General features: G+C 34.1%; 1 protein-coding gene across 5 annotated transcripts in view; it reads right to left on the reverse strand.

The window, feature by feature from the left end:
- LOC135111032 (USP6 N-terminal-like protein) overlaps positions 1 to 22,839 on the reverse strand; it is a 36,614-nt gene extending 13,775 nt beyond the window's left edge. The window contains exons 1-12 of one of the 5 annotated variants that reach the window (XM_064023933.1): positions 22,710 to 22,839; positions 21,677 to 21,872; positions 19,586 to 19,657; positions 17,937 to 17,993; positions 12,031 to 12,187; positions 11,512 to 11,743; positions 9,856 to 9,991; positions 8,813 to 8,956; positions 8,234 to 8,394; positions 4,972 to 5,123; positions 2,224 to 2,357; positions 1,523 to 1,663 (exon numbers count right to left, since the gene is read on the reverse strand). In XM_064023933.1, the coding sequence (XP_063880003.1) occupies positions 1,523 to 1,663; positions 2,224 to 2,357; positions 4,972 to 5,123; positions 8,234 to 8,394; positions 8,813 to 8,956; positions 9,856 to 9,991; positions 11,512 to 11,743; positions 12,031 to 12,187; positions 17,937 to 17,993; positions 19,586 to 19,595 (1,324 nt within the window). In that variant the 5' untranslated portion in view covers positions 19,596 to 19,657; positions 21,677 to 21,872; positions 22,710 to 22,839. Of the gene's footprint in view, positions 1 to 1,522; positions 1,664 to 2,223; positions 2,358 to 4,971; positions 5,124 to 8,233; positions 8,395 to 8,812; positions 8,957 to 9,855; positions 9,992 to 11,511; positions 11,744 to 12,030; positions 12,188 to 12,965; positions 13,008 to 17,936; positions 17,994 to 19,585; positions 19,658 to 21,672; positions 21,873 to 22,709 lie in introns of all 5 variants that reach the window. The other 4 variants (XM_064023934.1, XM_064023932.1, XM_064023936.1 and 1 more) reach the window with 4 other exon arrangements.
- Positions 22,840 to 23,905: the final 1,066 nt, after the last annotated feature.

Here is a 23,905-nt window from a genome sequence, read left to right on the forward strand (position 1 = left end):
TAAGGCTCTGCCAATGAGACTTCCTCATTCTGGATAGAGTGGGGAATGGGGTAACTCATTTCCATGACTGATGGGAACAGGGAGGGTGGGAGGAGCAACAGAATCTCAAGGACATAATACAGAGACTGTTAATACAAGTCAAGGCAGTAAACAGGATCGCTCATCAACTAAAACAGAATCCAACCATGATTCCTACATAGCCGTCATTGTATATGCCACTGGCGCTTCATGACACCCATGAAGGTGTCATTGTATTGAAGGGGTTAACACTTAGACATCTTGCTGCTGGGAAAAGCTATTGGGAAAATGCAGTTGTGCAGTATTTATGGTGTTGTGGGTCATAGAGAAAGCCACAGGAGACTCAGGATTACTCCTGAGTGCCGAATCTTGTTTGTTTACGTCAAGGTTCTTCAACTTCTTCAATGGGATCACATTTAACTTATTTCAAAGATTGAATTACTGTCTTATCCTCTGTGTCTCTCCTCCAGATGTATAAAAGCAAAGGAAATTTTTATAGAAACTATGAATTAGTAATAAATGGCTGCTTTTGCTACATCTTGTAATATTTGAAATCAAGTAACTTTGTTAAAAAACTGAAGTATGGTATGGCAACCAAAGCAACTATGAGTTAAAATTTTTATTAAAAACTGAGTTGTTTGAAAAGGGAGACATTTGATAACTGAGGTTCCACTGTATCTAATGGGAAATTTGACATTTTATCTTTCTAAAACAGCCTCCATGAAGTTTGGCATTCCATGTTGTATATGCCGATTCCATTCCTCTTCCTAGCTGTTAACTGTATGAAAGAGCCTTATCTATTTTTTTTATAATGTACAGCTCCCACATTGGGGAAAGAATTCACTCATACAACACTTTAGTCTCTCACAATCTGCCACAATGTTGCATATTTTTTTTATGTTCTACAGTCATTTCCACTTACTACCTACATGCCTTTCCACATCCACATCCTGGAGCCTTGATACACAAGACCTTTTACTTACTCTCACACTTATTCTGTCCACCTTAATAGTGTAAGTTAACCAGCATCTTCACTCTTTCATCTGTTTTACTTGTAACCTCCAAAACTATTTTTAAATTTCTCCCTTCCAATTATTTGAGGTTTTCCTATTTTTATGAATGATAATGAAACTGGCCCATTTTTAGCTGTGCAGATATAAAGGCTCGGAAAAATGAGATACTATATTTGAGTGGGACAAGGAAAGGTTTATACATGATGAAACAAGCTGCAGGCCTGTGACTCTTGAATGGTTTTGGGCTTATAAACTTGTGGATTGTGAAGCTTTGTTTAAAATGTTATCAAATATGACATCTTATGTCAGGATAACAATTTTCATGACAAACATTTCACTTTTAAAATATATTTATGAATTATCTATGAATAAAGATTTCTTATAGGACCAGAATTCTTTTAATAAATTACTGGAAGACAAAATGTGCACCACAAAGTAATTCAAGAAAACAAGAAAAAGTATAAGAAACAAAGAGGGAAGCATGCACTGACCACGGTCAACAGACAGGTGGGACCCATTCAGGCCGATCGTCTCTGTTCGCTTCATCAATTTCTCTGTTATTAGTCGCTCCTCCTCCGTGAATTCCCGTCGGATCCCAGATTCTTTCTCAATTGTTGGTTCTATAAACATTCCTAAGAAAAATTGCAACATTATTTCATTTAATTAATTAATCACCAGCTAGAAATTAAGAACATAAAAAAGCTGGCTGGAAGAGATCAGAGCTACTCTAAGGAGACTCTTACATTACTGCAAAATATGAGCAAATATAATTCAGTCTATTCTCTGACTAATATTAATTAACTAATTTGCTTCCTGGTATAAGCAAGATGGGTTTACGCTCATGAAAATCAACAACTTTATGGAGAGAAGCACATCTGATCAATTAAGCCAATTCAAATTCCATTCCATTCTGTCATGAGAATCACCTTCCTTTGTTTAATCTTATCCTATTTACCATTATTATTATCATTATTTCAATCTTTCAATAAATCAGAACCACCATCTACACAGGATTACATTCTAGGACTCCATGTAATGAAAAAACTTAATTAAGTCAAGAAATATTACCTTTAAGTGACCATACAAATACAGTATAGCATATCAATCATAAACGATGAACGTCTAAAGCTAATACGTTTCTTACTGTAGTTCTTCCACCAAATTTTAAAAGAAAAGTCACAACCCTGCTTACCAAAGGGTTGCTGCGGCAGCTCATGGTCTGGTGGAGGCCCAGGATGATCCAGCTTGGCCTTCTTGAGCTCCTCCATTGCCTTCTCTAAACTCTCTATGACATAATCATCCTCGTAACCAAAGTTTTTCTCCAGCCTGTAACATAATTTAAACTCTTAAAAATAGGATATGTAATAGCCTAAATCAACAAGTGGTCTATTGTGGATCTTTGCACCAATATCAAAAGAATCAATAAATACCATACATGCTCAAAATACTGGGTGCTACTTACATGACTTGACAATGCATTATCCCTCTAAAAATGTCCTACTCAACAGCTACATTTACAAAGCTATTTGGTAGTAATTTTGTTCTATGAATTCACTTTACATGGAAATAGTAAGATTAGACATATGGGCATGTGGAACATAAATGCCTCTAGACATGCCTGTGGACTGCCAATTGATACAAGACCACAATCATTTATTCTCCAGCTGATCTTGATTTCAAGAGGACTTTGTTGTTGCTAAGAAAAATGCAATAACTCAGATGTTTTGATGGTAAACAAAGATCCACTCAGTATAAAGACAGAAGACACAATTATCTTGACTTATTTACTAACTAGCAATTGTCAGCTCTATCCTGTATACTATATGTAATCTTCCAGGTGATGCACTCAGGTGTAGTCAGGAAAATTAAGAGGCAGCAAGCACATTAGCAAATAAAGATTTCACTAGAGAGCACCACATCCTTTGAGTACCTCAGTGTAATGCAGGTAGAGAAAGAAATGGGAGAGAATACTGAATACTAAACAGAACAGATATAACAGCCAACAAAATGCAGCAAGAATTCACTAACAAAATGTAGCATAGCCTGTGTCATATTGATGACTGATGTGTGAAAAAAATAGATTATGAATTGAAGAAACAGAAAGAAAAGTTGCTGAGGTTTTGCAGTGAGAACAATGATCAGAAACTGTTAACTGTTTGAATGTTTACCGTTTTACTTAAAAAATACATATTCAACTGAAATTACATTACCTACGCCTCTCTCTCTCATTAATTTCTCATTCAAGACCATCTTACAAATTTTTCTGGGCACACTAAGCACTTTCAAAGCATTTAAAGCTACTACTCTGTGACAACTGCAAGTGACAAAGTGTGTGTGTGTGTGTGTGTGTGTGTGTGTGTGTGTGTGTGTGTGTGTGTGTATATTTACCTAGTTTTGACATACAGGAAAAGAGCTATGCTTGTGCTGTCTTGTCTCCATATCTATTTTCATCTAACTTTGTCTTAAATTCATTTATCATATTTGCATCAATGACTTCTCTGTCCAAATCATTCCAAGATCTCCATGGTTCTACGTGGGAAGCTATTTTTCTTAACATCTTTTCTACAAGCATCTTTTCTCAGTTTTCTGCCATGTCCCCTCAAGCCTCTTGTATCTCACATCAAGTCCTTCCTATCCAAGTTTTCCATTCCAGTCATTACTCTATAGTGTAATCAAATCACCTCTCTCTCTTCTCTGTTCTAATGTTATAAGACCCAATTTTGACACTTTCTCCATATAGTAGATCCCTCAATCCTGGAGGTAACTTTGTTGCTGCTTTTTGTATCCCTTCCAATTTTCTTATAGATTTCTTGGCGCTAGGTGACCATACCATAGCTGCATGCTCCAATCTTGGGCGTATCATGGTCACAATCTATTTTTTTATTATTTCTTCCTCCATATGTGTATATGCTGTCCTTATGTTTCTCAGTAGATTATATGTTTCACCTCTAATCTTGTTTGTTTCTTTGGTGACAGCTTATCAGTAATTATTACAAGGTCTTTTTCTTCTGTTCTTTTGCTGATTCTCTCCTTCATACCATCTGTCTCTTGCCACTCTTGCCAAATTCTATAGCACTTCATTTCTTTTCATTGAATTCCATCTGCCACTTTTGGCTCCATTCCCAGATTGTGTTTAGGTTTTATTGGAGTGCCATGCAATCTTCCTCTTTCTTAATAACTTTGTATCATCTGTAAATAAGCTAATGTAGCTGGTTATTTCTTCTGGCATATCATTAATGTACACAGCAAACATTACCAGTGGCAACACAGAACCCAGCAGAACCCTACTTAATACTTTCTTCCAGGCTGACCTTTGATCCTTAATTACTGTTCTCATCCACTTCAGCAGCCCTTCACGCAATCCTCTAAAATTCTTCAGCTTCCATAACAAACTCCTATGAGGTACTTTCTCAAATGCTTTTTTTTGAGGTCCGAATAAATAGTCTGCCCAACCATCTCACTCCTGCACAATGTCTATAACTTGTGAATAGAAACTCAACAGATTCATAGTATATGGTCTTCCTCTTTGAAAACCAAATTGTCTGTTTGTCAACAAACTGTTTTCTTCCAAATGCTTGATCCATTTGTCTTTTATAACTCTTTTGCATATCTTGGCCACTACACTTGTTAATGACACTGGTCTGTAGTTTGAGGGGTAATCCTTATTTTCTCCCTTGAAAATCAGCACTATATCTGCTCTTTTCCAGTCCATTGGGACCCTTCCCTCTTTGAATGAATGTATTATGACTTTGTGTGTGTGTTGTGTTTTGTGTGTGTGTCATGTTGTGTTTTGTGTGCTTGTTCTGTTGTGTTGTGTTGTGTGTGTGTGTGTGTGTGTGTGTGTGTGTGTGTGTGTGTGTGTGTGTGTGTGTGTGTGTGCATGCGCGTATAAATATTAAATATCAATAACTAATTTTCTGCCAGACTATCACTTGCTCACTTTTTTTGGAGGTAGTCTAAGATCTGGTCCATGTCAAGACGAGCAATCTGGCGTCGGTGCAGCTTGAGGACGGTGTAGGCAAAGGCCAACAGCAAGTGTTCTCCTTCTAACAGAAAAATATCCCACAGTCTCAAGGTCAAGGGGAATGGCACCTGTAGAAGAATGCATGAGATGGTTATAAACTTGAATACAGTATATTGCTCACCATAGTATATGCTAATACTTGATATAAATTTATCAACCTCTCTTTCAACCATACCTCTTCTGATATGGGCATAATCTGTGCTGATACAAGCAATGTTAGTCAAGCCTTTTTGTTAAGGGGACCGACTGAGTTGAAAATCTGAAAAATATCAAAAAATGCAAAAATCATCTCATGACATCCTTAGGCCTAGTACTTCATTATGCACGTATGATAAGTTGTCATCCATGTTTAAATGCTGTTCCCGCTCACACTCAGTCGCTCAGTCAAGGTCATTGTAGGCAGGAGATGGTTGTAGAAAAATATCCATTAAAAAAAATAATAAAGTTTATAAGGAACAGTTTTCTTTATGGTAGAGTATGGAAGTTTCCTCTCACAGCCTAGCAGAGTGGGAGCAAAGAAGAGCCTCAGATGCCCTCAGTGACAGTGTATGTCATACACACTTAGAAAGAGGGAGGGAGCTTGTGACGCTCTCTCTCTCATAAACTTCTGTACCCGCTTTATGTTCACTCACTCCCTGCTTTTTGCTCTTTTATCACCACAACAGGTAAGAGGAAGTTTTACCTTACCCAAAGGAGCGAGGTACTGACAAAAGCACACCAGATATTAGCTGAGAGCAGAGCACATGCATCAGTGTGGCACACCCTCATTATAGAAATGAAATGTGCAATGTTCTATTCAAAAGATTCCAGATGCCAACAAAACAAGTCATCTATAAATCTAATGCTTGTAATTGTGGCTCAAAATCATCTACAACTCAAAACAAATACATTATAATACTTGGAATCTCAAAATTCCAGTATTACATAACTATATATGGAGGAAAACCATGTGTCTCTTTAAACTTTAAAGCCTCGTATCTCAAAACTAACTTATTGTGCTATTGAGGTGCATTTCTCCGCTGTTTATTGTTTGATTTTGATGATTCTGGTGTCATTAGAAAGGGAATTAAAAAAGACAATTTTTATTGTCTAGTTTTTTTTTTTTTCTAGCTTAAGAGAAATATCTGGATGGTGAGAAATTTTGGATTTTTCTTGACAAAATAAAAAATGAAAATTCCGTCATGATTTTCTTAGAAAACCATTAAAGTATCTTGTGACAAGTTTTCAAGAAAATCCTAGAAAAACTGTTGTCAAAATATGCAAAAATCTAAACCTCAATTTTTTTTATTTTCATTAAAAAAAGAAAACTATTGTTTCAAATTTAATGAAACTTATACATATAACCCATCTAAAACACCTTTATAGGTCATAAAGATTTGGTGGAGCTTGGTTCATAAATAACAAAAAATGGAAAATAACATGGTTGGTCCCCTTAACCTATACAGTGTTTTGTATGTATATATACAATTTCCTTTTTGAGCCACATTACAGCCTCCAATTTTGTTTGTATACAAAACTTGTCACTAACAGTAACAAAGAATATTTCAACCAGTCAAGAATGAATGTTTTCATATACGTACCTATCTTTTGGGCTCAGAGTTATTATATATAGACTGAATACTTCTCTAGGAATTGAGACATATTTGGAGATTTTGTTTTTTCGATGCCTATGTCAACATGCATTTAATATCAAAGCAATAAAATGAACTTGAAAGCTACAGTATTGGAGAGGGATAGAGATTTTGGTTATAAATGTTTTGGTGTGCTAACATTGTTACAGAGTTGGCTACACAGGGTGGGCTGCTGTATTTCCTCAAATATCATCACATAAAAAGGTAAGTTACTTTCTTCTAGGAAATCTATAATCAATAAGACATAAGAAATAGGAAATGAGGCTTCAGAGTAACAAGAAAGGAAAGGAAAACTGAAAGTCGTAAAATCCATAGTATTCTCTTTTCTTTGAGAACTGTGGGTGTAGTGAATATAAATATAAAATTCCGCATCCCTAGTCTGATGTTGTGAGCTCTGAGAAGGGAAAAATCCAAGAATCAAAATTGTATGGTAACCACACTTCCATTCATGGCATGGGAATAATACAGGGTGTTCCAAAAGTATGTGTCACATTACGACACTTTATATCCAAATAATTATAGAGGATATCTAAACACAATTTATATTCCATGAAAGTGACACTTTCTAAGAACTCACATATCAAGAACTACAAATGGAAGCAAGATGAAACTGGTACCATTTAAAAGCTAAAATCGTCAAGTTTTCTTCTGTTAATTTTAGCAACCATTAACAACACTATGCTTGGTCATGTTTGGATGTGCCGTGTAACCCACATTGCGCACATTGAACATCTGTAAAAAAAAAAAAGTTTAATAAAAAATTAATTCTTGCACTTCTGAACTCTTTTTAGTATAGAAGATTGAAAATATTAGCTTTCAGGGAATATAAATTGTGTTTTGATATCCTCCATAATTTTTAAGGTATAAAGTGTCAATGTGACACACACTTTTGGAACACCCTGTATATATATAAAACAATGTTTTTTCTCATTTTACAGGGTGAATGAAAAAAAAAAAAATTACGAAAAAAATGTGACATACTTTAGGAACACCCTGTATATATATATATGAAACAGTTTGTTATTTTTTTTTTCTCATTTTATAGGGTAAATGAAAAAAAATTATGAAAAAATGCAACCTGACAAGACCCCTATCTCTGACAAAGCACGACACTGTATGGGTTAACTGTACATACAAAGTTTGAAGACTTTAAACATCTTGATGATGTGCATAAATTTATAGAAATAGAAAGATGGACTAAGTCTGTGGAATAGAAAACAATAAATCATTCACAAAACATAAAACCTGAAAGATTTGCAAATTAATGAAATGGTTAAATGTATTCAATGCCTGTACCATCTCTCCTTGACAAATATCTTATTCAACATATTAACTAACATTTGATATTCTGAAACATTAACATGAAAAGCTTAGTTTTATATAGGCCAGCTATAGTTTTCACTTGTAGCAACAATTATATATATCTAATTTCATAAATGCAGAACTATTAGCTATAAATAATGTCCTAAATGTTTCATACATCTACAATGGCTGTCAAAGAGCAGTACAATTCATGTTAAATGAACCTTTTGCATTATGAGACTTACCCTGTCAAGGAAACACTGGAAGAACCATTTCAAAGTGTATAGCCCAGAGTCTATGCAGTTTCTCTCCAAATGTTTTTTCAGTTTTGGGAGAAACTTTTCAAGGATTTTATCATGGTGCTGTTGGTACCTCAGTAACTTGGGAAACCCAGGTATAAAGAAACCTGAAATAAAAAATAAATATTTGAGTAATTCATCAACATTTTAATCATGTCTAATGCATCAATTCAGTTTCTTGCTTCCTTAACAACATAATAGCCAGGAAAGGAAATTTGTAGGTATGAAAATATCAATATAAAAATTGTACTATCAAAGTTCTTGTACTTTTTTCTACTGCTGTGTGTAGCTTCTTCATTATGATTGCTCTGGTGAATGCAATGAAAATGGAACATAATGCTACGCTGCTGCTGCTGTTTGGGCTCTTATGGCTAGTGCCATTTTTCTTTGTATAAAAAATTTACAATAGCACTTATAATGAATATCATCTATGTTTTTCATAATTTCTCCCTCTTAGATGCTGAGACTTCATTCTTCAACTTCCTGAAATAAATCATATCAATATAAAACAGTCTATATACTTACCATGCATTGCATATTTTGGGGAGGACATTAGGGCTGACAGAGCCCAGAAAGCATCCTCTTCGTTCAGGTACATGAGTAACAATGCAGCAATCTGCGACATTCCTTGGCAATAACCAACTTCTTGATTGTACATAGAGTATGCAACTGCAACATCAAGAATTAATGTATATCATCTCAAGGAATGTTTTTCCTATCAATACTATAAAAAATAAAAACACAAACTTGGCACACAATTCGTCAATTACATTGACTGAGATATTATGGTACATACACTTCAAACTGTATTTTGAGGTTAGCAACCAGAATATTTGTCTGTCTATTCATATTTCCTACACATCCTGCTCTCTGTGTGAGAGTGACCATAGGAAGTCTCCTTCAATACTTCTTCATGCATACTGCTTTTAATTTAGTCAGTCCCCTTCTCTTTCACAACTTTCTCCACCACATAAGCTTTCCATGCAGTTTCAACTATCAGTTCTTTCTTCTAGTATCCCTCCAACACTGCTTAACAATCACACAGTATAGCATAGTGATGATCAGTTCTCTCTCTCCCCTAAAGATCTGGTGTCTAAGATATGAGGGAGTACCTTGCCTTGGATATTACCATTTCAATATGTCAACCTGGTATATAGATAAATGCATCCTTCATATACGCATGATTCTATAAGTAATGACAGATCCATATCTACATCCAAGTATTTATAAAATAAAAAAAATTCCTCAGTGTAAAATAAGTGAAATACAAACCATGAAAAAAAAAAAAAAAAAAAAAAAAAAAAAAAAAAAAAAAAAAAAAATATATATATATATATATATATATATATATATATATATATATATATATATATATATATATATATATATATATATATATATATATATATATATATATATATATATATAAATAAATAAAATATAAATAAATAATTGCTTGCAAATAGCATGACGATCCTGTTATGGGAAATACAACCTTACTATTAGTTTCCCTCAAACTAATACTTATGAAACAATCTCCTGTCTTCAATAAATATACACTCTCTCACCTAGTACATGGAAAAGCTGTTGCTGCTTCTCATCATATCTTTTCCGAAACATGGTATGGTCCCTGTACGTTCTATTTACATCCAGATCAATTTGCCGAACATCTGGTGACCACTTGCAACCAAGCCGCTTCATTTCCTGGTAATAACAAGTGCAGATATTTTAGTTTTTCATCACTACATGTCCAGCATCCCCTTAACCTTGTAGCCAAACAATTTAGCTACATCTTTTTGGCCTTGCAAAATAATTTTACAGAGAACTAACTCTTAATTATGTTTAGTAGATGTAAAATAGCTCTAGAAGATAATTCTTAGTTATATTTAATAGATAAAAAGTTATTTTTAGTATAACTTCAGTGACAACACATTGATATGCAAATCTAGGAAATAGTGATAAAACTCTAATTTTCGTTGTCTCCACAATATGGCAAGATGAAAACTATGAGTGCCTCACAAGGTCTGTGTGTGAGTGTGTGTGTGTGTGTACATGTGTGTAATTCACCAGAGTCTCTGAGATCACATGCTAGATTTGTGACTATTTATATCCTCCTGAGGTGAGTTTAAGAGCTCATGATAGCCCCATCTATAGGTAAAGCTGAGACTGTTCACACTCTACAAATCCCATCCTCCTGCTCTGTAACTGCTCACTCATCACTGAAAATCCTAAGCACTGCGAGTGCAATGGCATGTCAGGTGAGGGAAAATACCAATAAGTTGGTGAGCAGTGTGCATTTACCTAGTTGTACTCTACTACAAATGAGCTAAAGCTCATTTGTCCTGTCTCCATATATGCAGTTATCCAATTTCTCTTTAAATTTACTCACACTAACAGCTGTAACCACTTCCTCACTTAAACTATTCCAGAGATCAGTGCTTTGATATGGGAAACTATATTTCTTGATGTGACTGAGACATACTCTTCTTAATCCTCTCGTACATCTTTCCTCATCCACATGCATCTCCAAAACTTGTCTGTCTACCTTTTCCATAGAGTTTATCAATTTGTACATTGTTATCAAGTCTCCCCTTTCTCTTCACTCTTCCAGTGTTATATTAATCTCATTTCTTCCAGTTGCTCTTCATAAGTCTTTTTCTTCTGGAACCATCTTTGTTGCTGTCCTCTGTATTCTTTCCAATTTCCTTATCTTCTTCTTCCTATGTGGAGACCATATGACTGCAGCATACTCCAACTTGAGGTGTGTCATAGTTGTAATTATTTTTTCATCATATCCATGTCCATGTAGGACACTCTAATGTTACTTAACATCCTATATGTGGAGCCAAAAATCCCACATATGTTTCTCTGGTGACACTGTATCCTGAATAATCACCCCCCAAATCCTTTTCTTTATTATTTTCATTATTGTATCGTGTGTGTGTGTGTGAGAGAGAGAGAGAGAGAGAGAGAGAGAGAGAGAGAGAGAGAGAGAGAGAGAGAGAGAGAGAGAGAGAGAGAGAGAGAGAGAGAGAGAGAGAATGGGTGAGTTACGAGGATAGGGATATATTTCAGGAGAACAGGGATGAGTACAAGCCGTGAGTGTGTGGAGGGCAGGTGCTCTAAGCCTCAGAAATACAGGGGAAGAGGAAGGATACAAAAGGGAAAGGAGAGATGAAGGCATATACACACACAGCATATGAACATTTCAATGTCTCCCTTACCTCATATTTTCCTTTCTGTTCCTCCTTCATTTGTTCTAAAAAGAGTAACCTTGCCCACACAGTTCCTCGGAATCTATCTGGAATGCCTTTGTGAATTCTTTTGACGAACTTTTCTTTCCCCCAGTATTTATCCCAAGTTCTAATCATTTTAAGCCACTTGTCAATTCTAGACAGCTCAATCTCTAGCCTCTTCTCTTCCTCCTTTGAGCGGTTCTGTGGTAATCTGGTGTCACTGTAAAAGAAAGATAAAGTTTAATAAGGGCAGAAAATTATAATAGTCACTATTTATTCTGAAATCATCAATAATATTAAGAATAATGGGTCAGTCAGTCAGTCAGTCTGACAGTCTTGCCTTTTCACAGTCATAAAACCAAATTTGGGGTTAAAACTAATACCACCCACTTTGCACTAAAATAGAAATAATAAAAAAATTCAGATTTTCTTATATAAAAATATTAACAAAATAAGATTCTTGGTCTTTATTGAAAGGTGACCACAAATACATTACATGCTACTTACTGTATAAAGCCATATCGATCTGTTGAGTGGTACACTTCGAACTCGGGGTCCTCCCAGGGATCTATCACGGCTCCTTCTTCTCGCCCGAGGTTGTAGCGCCCAACTATGTTTGCGCGCTCTTCCCGTGCCCGGATGAGCAGCTCTTCCTCGCTCAATCCTGCAGAGGTTCACTTTGTCAAGAACATTCTTTAAGCCAAAAAAGATAGGATGTCCATTAAACATGCATTTGAAGAATGCTATGCTTAGCATAAATATAAAGCCCAACATCTATTAAAAATAAATATGTACAATGTGCTCCCTTTGGGACAATTGACTTTGGACAGGAGCAATAGGAACAGCATTTTGAGAGGTACAAATATGATGGAATATACATATCCCCTATGGGGAATAGTGTACTGTATGCATATTCACAGCTTACATATATATATATATATATATATATATATATATATATATATATATATATATATATATATATATATATATATATATATATATATATATATATACTGTGGAACCTTGGTTACCAAATGCCTCCCTTTTCAAACAAATTATTTTTTTTAACAAAATTTTAAACTAATTATTGCTTCGGTTGCAGTACCATAATTCAGTTCTAGAACAAAGTTACTTGATTTCAAATATTAAAAGATAGTAAAAGCTGCTCTTTATGACTAATTTATAGTTTCTATAAATATTTACTTTGTTTTTATATATTTGGAGGAGAGACAGAGTGTAAGACAGTAATTCAATATTTGAAATAAGGTAAATGTGATCCCATTGAATAGCCTTGATGTAAACAAACAGTTTTTAGTCCTCAGAAGTAATCCTGAACCACCTATGGCTCTCTTGATGATCCCCCAATGCCACCATTACTACACAACTGTATTTTTTCAATACCTTTTTCTAACAGCAAGATGTCTAAGTGTTGTGATCACCTTCATTTTGGCAGTAAGTGGATTGGTCCTCTCTGTGTCCCTCTGTAAGACATCTCTCACTAGATCAGTCTAAACAGTATCTTCTGATGAGTTCCATGTCACTAAGATTCATTCATTACGTCCTTTCTGGATAAATAATTTGTGAGCTGGAGATGCTGTGAAGCAGCCATCTTGGCTGTGGGGAGTGTATGTCATAAGCCACTAAGACAGGGTTGACTGGTGTCTGGGAACAGATTAATCCATTTTACATTGATTCCTATGGGGAAAATAGTTTCGATTTTCAAACATTTTGAATTTCAAATGGTATTCAGGCATAAATTAAGTTCGAGAACCGAGGTTCCACTGCACGTGTGTTTATATATATGTATATGTGTGTGTGTGTGTTTATATATATATATATATATATATATATATATATATATATATATATATATATATATATATATATATATATATATATATATATATATATATATATATATATATATATATATATATATATATATATATATATATATATATATATATATATTGCTGCAGGCAATTGAATACTTCATGCAGTGAAAAAAGCTACTTTACTTTCATCATGATCATGCTATATGAATTCCTCTGAAAATAAACATAAGAAATGCTCATTTTATCATAAAATCATAAAGCCAGAAATCACAGCAGAAATGTTATGAATATTGTCACCTGAGCTCTTAATCATTCATGAAGAAAATTAAGCAAAAGTAATTATGGAACAATATTTCATACATTCTGGAATAAATATGTAGGACCACCACATAACTAGATAAAAGAAATTAACACAAACAACATTATAATAAACATATAAAAGAAACTAATGTTTATCTTCATCTATATATCTATATCAATATCTATCTATCTATCTATCTATCTACACACATATATATATATATATATATATATATATATATATATATATATATATATATATATATATATATATATATATATATATATATATATATATATATATATATATATATATATATATATATATATATATATATATATATATATATATATATATATATATATATATATATATATATATATATATATATATATATATATATATATATATATATATATATATATATATATATATATATATATATATATATATATATATATATATATATATATATATATATATATATCAAATGCTTTATAACCCTGAAAATGTGACTCAAACACTTCTTGATGAATGAAAACACAAGTAGGCAATACATGATCTCCAGAAATGCTGGGATGATACCTTAACTACACCAGCTGATTACTTCACAGATTGTTTGTGAAGATATGTGGGGTAGTCTCACATATTTTAGAAGTAAACAACTAAGATCTTTAAAAAGAAGAGAAGGATATCTCCTTGAAACATAGTGACAAAATAAGGTATCTATTCAGGAAAATATTTAGTGAATAGTCCATGAGTGACTCCCCTATGTTACATAATATAAGAAAATAAATATCTAGTCTGTGGATCATCAACGTTTCTTTTCTAAATGTATTAAGAGATGTCTGTGGTAAAGGAGGCATGATCTGACTGTAAAGCTATACTGTCAGTATATTCCTTGCACATAATAAAAGATCATTTAAAATAGATGAAGCAAGGAGACTTTGAAACTCTTCTGTATTCTTATCTCTATGACAAAAACAAGGTTTGTCTTGGCTATCCTTTAAGAAGCAGCTCTGACTGATTAACAGCAGCATTAAATCAACAATTCTCTTCCTGAACATATATTCAATGTTCAATCCACTCCTGTGCAGACAGCTCTTTCAACTGATTTTCCTCATAATTCAACAGACAAACAGCAGTTATCAATGATCATTATTCCAGATCTCATTCTTATCTTCAATAGGGAAGCTAGCACCAAGAAATTTTTCAATATCTGAGTCAATACTGACTTTACCAGTATCAAACTATTTCACCATTCAGGTAATTATACCACTTCATTTTAGTTGGAATAATTTTCAAGAAACCCATTTCATCTAAATCCCTGCACTCACATATTCCTCTCTTCTTGTGTACACTTGGTAGCTAAATTTTTGTTGTATGATGAAAGCATAGATATTTTTAAATTACTTCTTTTACTGCAGAGATGTGGTGCTCCTATAAACAAGCTGGAAGTAACTAAAGAAAAAAAAAAACATCGTCAACATCAGAAATAAAAGCAGCAACTACAAGATCAGTATTTGAGGGAGGGAGGGAGGGAGGGAGGGAGGGAGGAAGGAAGGAAGGGAAGAAAGAAAGACACAAAGAAACAAACAAACAAACAAAGAAACAAACAAACAAAAATAAATAAATAAATAAATAAATAAATACCTTCAGTATGTACATACATGATAACAAGGAGTCAAAGCCTAGTATTTTGCGATTACGCAAAATACTACTATTATTAGTATTATAATCGATTACGATTATTAGTATCATAATCACTGTCAATCTTTAACATGAACATTAAATAGCTGTGATTTCATGCCTTTATAAAGCTTCTGAAACAAAACCAAGTAAAAATTTTCAAGCTATGTAGTCACTTAATTTCTTACACCTATCAGGAATAAAGTTTCTAAGCTCCAACTCATTATTTATTGATGATCTCATTCTCAAGTTTGCATGTTAATGACTCTATATCTATCACTAAGGGATATGAGATATCTCCACTAAGGAAAACAACTTCAGTTACATGTGACCGGTTGGATTAGAGTGACACACATCAATAAGATACAAAGATCTTTATATTGTGGTGACTACTTAATATGCAAGAAATTGAAAATGTCAAGAAATTTTTTGTCTATCTAAATCATGACTGAATCATCTTTGAAAAATTATCAGCTTGTAATAAAGATGAATGTTCAATACTTAATGTGTTAAGAGTGCTATTATGAGTTATCTGGTCAAAATACACTAACTGAATTGAATGAGTAACATAATTCCTGCCACCAGAATATTGTGTGGGTGCAGATGCATAACCTTACATGCAACCTATTGGTCTGTTTCAGTCATAGAGAAGCAGGCGCAAGGCCTAAGGTTATTTCTTTTTATTTTTAACACTAGAATAGAACCATTACACAACATTCATAACTGTATGTATATGTAAGCATTGTTGTGCACACATATCACAATACAATATGAATCTCAAAAGACTAGCCACATCTAGTAGCAAGCAGTGCAAGCATGGTCTTCCACTAAAGTTGAGATCTAAGAAACAAAGCTACTTTTTCCTGCCAAGTTGACTTGGGTAGATGTCTGCAAAATATTTACTGCAGCAAATATGCAAGTTTTGGGATGATTTTTTAAAATTAAAAGCAACTTTCATTCAAATAAACTCCATATTGCAGTAAATAAAAAAAAGAGATAAAACAATAATAACTACTCATACTATATATATATATATATATATATATATATATATATATATATATATATATATATATATATATATATATATATATATATATATACACACACACACACACATATATACAGTAAAACCTCCATTAGTTGGAATTCCACATGTCGAGAGAGAGAGAGAGAGAGAGAGAGAGAGAGAGAGAGAGAGAGAGAGAGAGAGAGAGAGAGAGAGAGAGAGAGAGAGAGAGAGAGAGAGAGAGAGAGAGAGAGAGAGAGAGAGAGAGAGAGAGAGAGAGTAAATCAGCACCATGCTGACTCCACTAAGTCAACCTAGATCAAACTCAGCATAACCTATGCAATAACAATTACTGTGTATGTTATGACATGATGCTGCTTCTGGTTCTGGTTGAAAGTTGGGAGGTTTTGCCTTTGTTACGGCTTCTCCCTGATGTAGTCTCGTATATAGTTTCTTTTTGTGGTCAGATCTCCTCTCTTGTTTCTCTTAAACATCCTTAAATTTTCCTTGTATTTTTCTCTTTTCTTCCAAAAATTACATGGTATTTTCTTCATTGTTTCAATGTTATTGTTGTCAAGGAGCTCACCAATAATCTGATCTTTATTTTCTTTATACAGTCTTTGTAATTTATCCACTTCTCTCCTCTGGTCTTCTTCTCTTTCCTACCCTTGTTACAAGTCCATTCCAAGTCTTAAATAATGGACTGATTACAAGGATAAAGGAAGAGATGAAGACCAAGGGGACAAGTGGATAAATTATGGAGAAAAAATATCAGATTATTAGTGAGCTCCTTTTTGACAACATTAACAACAAAACAATAGGGAAATACTAAGCATTTTTTGGAAGGAAATGGAAAAAGTACAAGGAAAATTGTCATATTAGAGACAAATAAAAGAGATTACACCACAACAAGAAACTATAAACAAGACTCCATCAGGAAGGTGCCATTGCAATGGCTAAACTTCCCAATTTTCAACCAGAACCAGAACTAGCAGCTCTTATTATCATCACATTCTCAGAACAAGGTGCAAGGGGAGCCCCTAAAGGGAGGAAAGGGATGAAAATAAAGACCCTCAGCCTACAGGACAGGTTTCCAAGGGTTCTTAGTGATATTTCACAGATGGTAGTTGGAATTTTGACAAGTCAGGAAAAAAGCCCCTATTCTGCTGACTTATAGAGATCTTGTTGTATGTGTGTGTATACATACATACAATATAATATATATATATATATATATATACTAAGTAAAATTATGCAGGTTAACATTTGACGGAGCACATGCACCAAGTGATCCTTTCAAGTAGCAAAATAGTTATACTATGTAGTAAAAAAAAAAAAAAAAAAAAAAAAAAAAAAAAAAAAAAAAAAAAAAGTGGACAATTGTACATTCAAAAAGCATGGAATATAACATATGTACAGCAACAGGGTTTTCCTGAAAATAAAAGAGGGAGAAAAATATATAAACTATATACACAGGACAAAAGTAGTAAAATTTATTTTTAAACTTATAAAGGATGCTTCATAGTAAACTGCAGTGAAGCAAAACAGATGCACACAATAAAAGATCTAAGTTTACCCATGAGAGAACGGGAGTCGGGATTCAACATCTTCCGTATGTCTTGACTTCTGCGAGCTATAGGAAGGAAAGGCTATGAGCCTATGTGAACTTTGTACAAAATGTTTTCAAAGCAAAACTGGCAAGATTACACCAATTCAGATTCCATAATTTATATATGGTGATGTAACACAAAAAACATGAAGTCCTTCTGATATTTAAGGTATGAGTCTGAAAATCTCTGAAAAGTGACAACAACAAATATAGGTAATGTGCCTCACAGAGGAGAAAGGTGTTCTTCCTGCATAATAAAAATTATTTTCCTCTTAATATGTATTAAGTTCCTCACATAAATGCCAATACTGAAAGAAGCAAAAACCACAGAGCCAGTGACATCATAAATCTTAATTTTCTCCTTGTGGCAAACTACATTTTTCCCCCAAAAAAATATGTATGTCTCCCATGATGCAAAACTATTCAAGGGAAATTAAGATTTACTAAATTTTAGGGGGGGTAGAAATACTTACCTTATTTCAGAAAATATCCTTTTCATGACATTTCAAACGTATCTTTTATACGTGCTTAATTTTACACTCAGGTTTTTCTTTTTTAAAACAGAGGATGTTTATGAATGTAAAATAAGAGTAGCATTTTTCCATGATACTAATGCTGTTCAAATCAATTTGATAAATCAGAAAATACTTTTATGTAAAAAATTTAATCTTCTCATTCTCTCTTTTGTCCTTTTTGTCACATACTCCACCACTTGCCCTCCCAGTTTGCAAAAAAACTAAAGGTATTCCTCTTGCACAAACTCACATATTCCATAATCACATACACTATTTCACTCTACTCCTTAATAATGTGGTCTATGACTTGAGCATGATCCTAAGTGCCATGGGTGTATTGTCTTGAACTGGAATAGAACTCAAGGTTTAAAATGTTGGTTAGGCAATGCCACCTCCTACACAATACCTGAACACCTAACATCCAAGTGAACCATGACAGATGTCAGCTAAATCAATTGATATCTTTAATATGGAGATGAAATTCAAGGTGTTTCATTTCTTCCAGACATATTATGTAATGGGACTACAAAAAAATATGGTGATATTTAAAAACAAACACTTTTAAAAGGCAACACCTGTAGGGACAGCTTCCTCCTCTGGTAGCAGGCCAAGCACTGAAGAGCCATGTGTCACCCTACAAGCAGAGCAAGAAGCCTAGCAGAATGTCATGTTGGCACCCACTCATTTTTGCCATAATTGTTTACCATTAAACAGGCATTTTGTTTTTGTTTTTTTGCAAAAGGTTTTGGCTGATCCAGGCTACCAAGCCATGACTTTCTGCCAGTACTGTAGGCATACACATAGCATAACACACCTATTATGTAAATTAGAGTTTGAAAATTGATCATCAATTCTATGTACAAATTTCCAAATTCAGTTTTACATTTTGTGTTTGATTAAATCCATGGGATAAGTAGTATATTATCACTGTACACTGCTTTCAACCTGATCCTGTTTTAGTGACCAGTACACATAAATGAAATAGTAATACCATAATTACAAGCATAATTATAATCCATAGTATCAGTCACCTATCTATCCACTGACCCATTCTTTCCACCCAAGACGTACATGACAACACACAAGTCATCCACTACTTACCAGCATCCATGTTGCTGGCGGTGCATTTGAGTCATCAATTTGAATAAGGTCCTGCACCCATCACATCAGCACCTGCAACAATGCCAAAGATAAAAAAAAATATTACTGCTGTCATCACATAATAATAATAATAATATACACACAAACAGACACAGGTATCCAGATGTTTCATTATTTGGTAGATATGTTCACTTAAACAGGTGATTCTACAATCCCATATATATCCACAGAAAATGTAATCATATCATATACTGGAGGGAAAGGAGATCTGATAGAACAAAGGAATGGAGGAAAAATAAAGAAGGAAGATTTATGTTACATTTACATGGAAAATGAGCAGTTTGAAAGCTACCTGCATCTACCTATCTTTCAAGATATACCTTTCAGCATTATCATATATTTCTCCAATGTTACTACAATCTTATAAACATATATGCCAATACAACCATACTATATACAACAAAGAAATGGAAGAAAGAAAGAAGGGTTGGAGGTGGCAACAGGGTTCACTGTCAATGTAACAAGTCTTTCACATCAGTTGATAAGGCTGTTGATTCTATCCCTTTCCTGCTACTGTCTAGCATCTGGTTTTCATCACACACCTCATTCTATGATGATTTATTCCTGTGAATCTATAGCTTCATTCATTCAACTCATTCTATACTGCACATGAAAAATAACAGGACTCCTCAAGAACTGCTACTCAAAGATATTAATCTATTTACTTCTACTGCTGCAAAGTATATTATTGTATGGTATTAGTGATATCTTTCAGAAGAGTACTATTACTTAAAATATTTGAAAATTTGACACATCTGAAAATGTAAACAAACATGTTCTTTTGTGTTAGGTGGTAATTACTTACTTTTCAACATCTCCCTGCATTTTTTTCAGCATAGGGAAAGATATCAAAGGAGAAGAGGTGAATTTGGAGTTCCTAAGCTTTACTTGTGGCAGTGTATAATTTTATAACCTCTTTAAATTTTCCCTACATAGATGTCACGAGATGTTGCAGTCATGAAAACATGACCTCAATACTGCATGCTAAATAGTAAAGTATTCCCCAAAAAACAAAGTCTTCTCATCTGGAAAGAATTCCTTGAAAATATGGAATAATATTCTACATTACACCACTTACTTATTTGGCATATATATATAACTTGCACAGAAAAAATATATCCTATGTATAGGGAAACAAACTGCACAGAAAATAGAGTTCACTCTACCTGCCCAACTGGCAACTAAAAGTTAGCCTATTGAAGCAAGCAGCAATGTTATCAGTATCTTAGTTTATAGCACTTATGGCCTTCTTTGATCCACATGAATAAACAAATGGGTAAATAAGTAAAAAAATTATATATATATATATATATATATATATATATATATATATATATATATATATATATATATATATATATATATATATGCTGACAAGCAATATTTTTCATGGTGAAATTTTGATGCACATGTCCATTCTAGGCATGTAAGGATTAACTTACATACCTTGGACTGTATTTAACATAGTTTAATAAAGTCACTATTTGACATCATTACATACCGAGTCACAAATATACCAGTATGTGGAACTGAAGAGATGTGAACATAACAGACCATGAATTAGTAAGTAGCACACCCTACAGCAATCTTCCTCAACTACAGACTGAAATTTCTAACTTATCATTTCTCCTAACAGATTAATGTCGACAGGTTTAGATGTAAAAGAGTCCCTGATAATGTATGCATGTAATACCTTTCAGTATATATTACCTGTTCAGTATTAAATGAACAATTCCCGTGAACGATTGGAAATTAAATTTTAATGACGAGATCGCTGAGGATTGCTCAATATCGTACAGACACCTAGCATTCCACGCTAGAAACACACCACTCCCACATGCACTACACCAAGACAATATTTTCATGAATCTCTGTCACCTCAAGTAGTACAGCAAATATCTGTGGAAACGCCCACATTGTTGCTTCACACTTGCCCTCCTTCCTCCCCGCAGCCAACGCTCCCCTCACCTCTCGCCACGCCGGCAATACTATACACCCACACGTTCGCTGCACGTTCCCCTACTTACCCACTTGATAGAGTGTTGGCAGTTTTTCGACCTTGGGAGGCCCCGTCAGTCATAAAATCAACACCATCCATGCCCCATCTCGAGGAGTGTTTGGTCCTCTTGTGTACATGCAGCAGCTGCCACCTGGCGGCCGCGCCTGCACGATGGTTCCTCGCCTCGCGCCGCTCGCCTCCTTCACACATTCACCTTCACGCCATTCACTGTGGAACCAACACTCAAACATATGTTTACGTTAACCTGTTAAATTCCCTGCTATTATTTAAGTATATATTACCTGTTTTGTTTAAACGTAGGCGCATTCGAGTTTTCATATGCTTGTCGATCGACAAGTTTAATGTTGAAAGTTGAGTATTGGTGAAGTTGCAAGTCGCGATGAGATGGGGACGGTCCCTAGCACTCATTCTCAGGCATTATCTAATGGGAACTCACATCCCTTACTTAGGTTGTAGATTACTTTCAGGATCTCATGATGACTGAATGATCGAAGACAATAATAAAACGACCATGAATGAATTCATAAAACCTCAGGTTATCAAACTGAATATAGCACGTTATTCAATCAATACATAAACGAACATTGAGGGCATTAATGCGTGGTTGCAGTAATGTGAACTCTTATGGTATTAGCATATATATATATGTACTGCTCTAGTAACCAAGTTTGGGCATAATACGTGTCATATTGTGAAATATATATATATATATATATATATATATATATATATATATATATATATATATATATATATATATATATATATATATATATATATATATATATATATATATATATATATATATATATTCAGAAATATTTCCAGCCATTCATATCATAATCGGTATCATTATTATCATCCTTATAACAATGTAATCATCATCATTACCATTGCTGACGTCCTCGTTCTTATTTTCTTAGTGTTGTGATCGTCGTGATTGTCATTGCCGTACTCATCATCATCATCATTATCATCATCATCATCATCATCAATATTAATGTGTATTGTATAACAAGCATGTTCATCGTCAACATTACTTACCACAGTTTTTATAGACAGGAAACTGGAACATCTTCGCTCGCCTGAGTCAATCCTCCATACTCATCCTCTATCATTTCACTGCCACACATCCTGCACGTGCTGGTGATAATTCACTGAATAACGTGAGTAGCATGTTCAACCTCTTAAACCAAATTACCGATACGCGTATCTTTAATAATTTCAATCACCGTTATCATCGTCATTGTCATCTGGCTGTTGCAGTTATTCATTCTTCTTTCACGTGATTAATGGGTCGTATTGATAAAGGTTAAAGTAATTTCATCCCTAAGTAATCATTATCATTATCATCATCATCATTATTGTCATCATTATCATCATTATCATCGATGTCGTCGTCATCACTTACATGAGTTGGCAACTGGAGGTGATCACCGCTGCGTCAATGACAGACACAATTTAAATAGAATTGAGCCATTGACGTATGATCTCTGAATTGGTTGCCCTTGCATGTATCCACTTTCTCTGTCCTAGTAAGAGCACCCATGTAAAATATGGCTGTTTGTAAGTCAGCTACAGAAACATGAAGAAAAAAAGCAAAATATTTTTAACAAATTACTTGTTTTCAATAAGAGTGATGGAGGAAACAGAAAAGTACTCTGAATTTTAGCATGTGCTAGATCTGCTGTATAGTCCGTACAACTTTTAAAAGCAGTTACATTTGTTTACGAAATCGACACACACACACACACACACACACACACACACACAAAGATGGACGTGCTGAAAAATAAATAGCATCAAACAAACACATTCCATCGAGGGCTTCCCTGACCACAACCTCTGCCTTGCACCGCCTTGCGTCGCCTTACTATACTTGCAGGCAGCTCCTCGTAAAATAAAAGAAACGGCATGCTAGAGAAAACTCACAGCTGGAATGGTTGGTACTTATAACCGTTATTCTACTCAGTAAATTATCTCCAAGTTGAGGTAAATAAATAGATAAGAAAAACACGAATTTATACAACACTGGCAGGACAATCCTATGTACCACGTATCTTTTTCTATACCTGTCGATAAACCAATACTGATAAGGAATAATGCGCACTGTGTCCGCGTCAAGCAGGCTCCACACACACACACACACACACACACACACACTGACAGGTACATAGTTATGGGCCGGTAACATCCCTAAAATGATGTGGCAGGTGATAACATTACAAGCTCAAGGATCT

The sequence above is a fragment of the Scylla paramamosain genome, chromosome 21 (genome assembly GCF_035594125.1).
Source record: "Scylla paramamosain isolate STU-SP2022 chromosome 21, ASM3559412v1, whole genome shotgun sequence".
In the NCBI taxonomy this organism is placed as follows: Eukaryota; Metazoa; Arthropoda; class Malacostraca; order Decapoda; family Portunidae; genus Scylla; species Scylla paramamosain.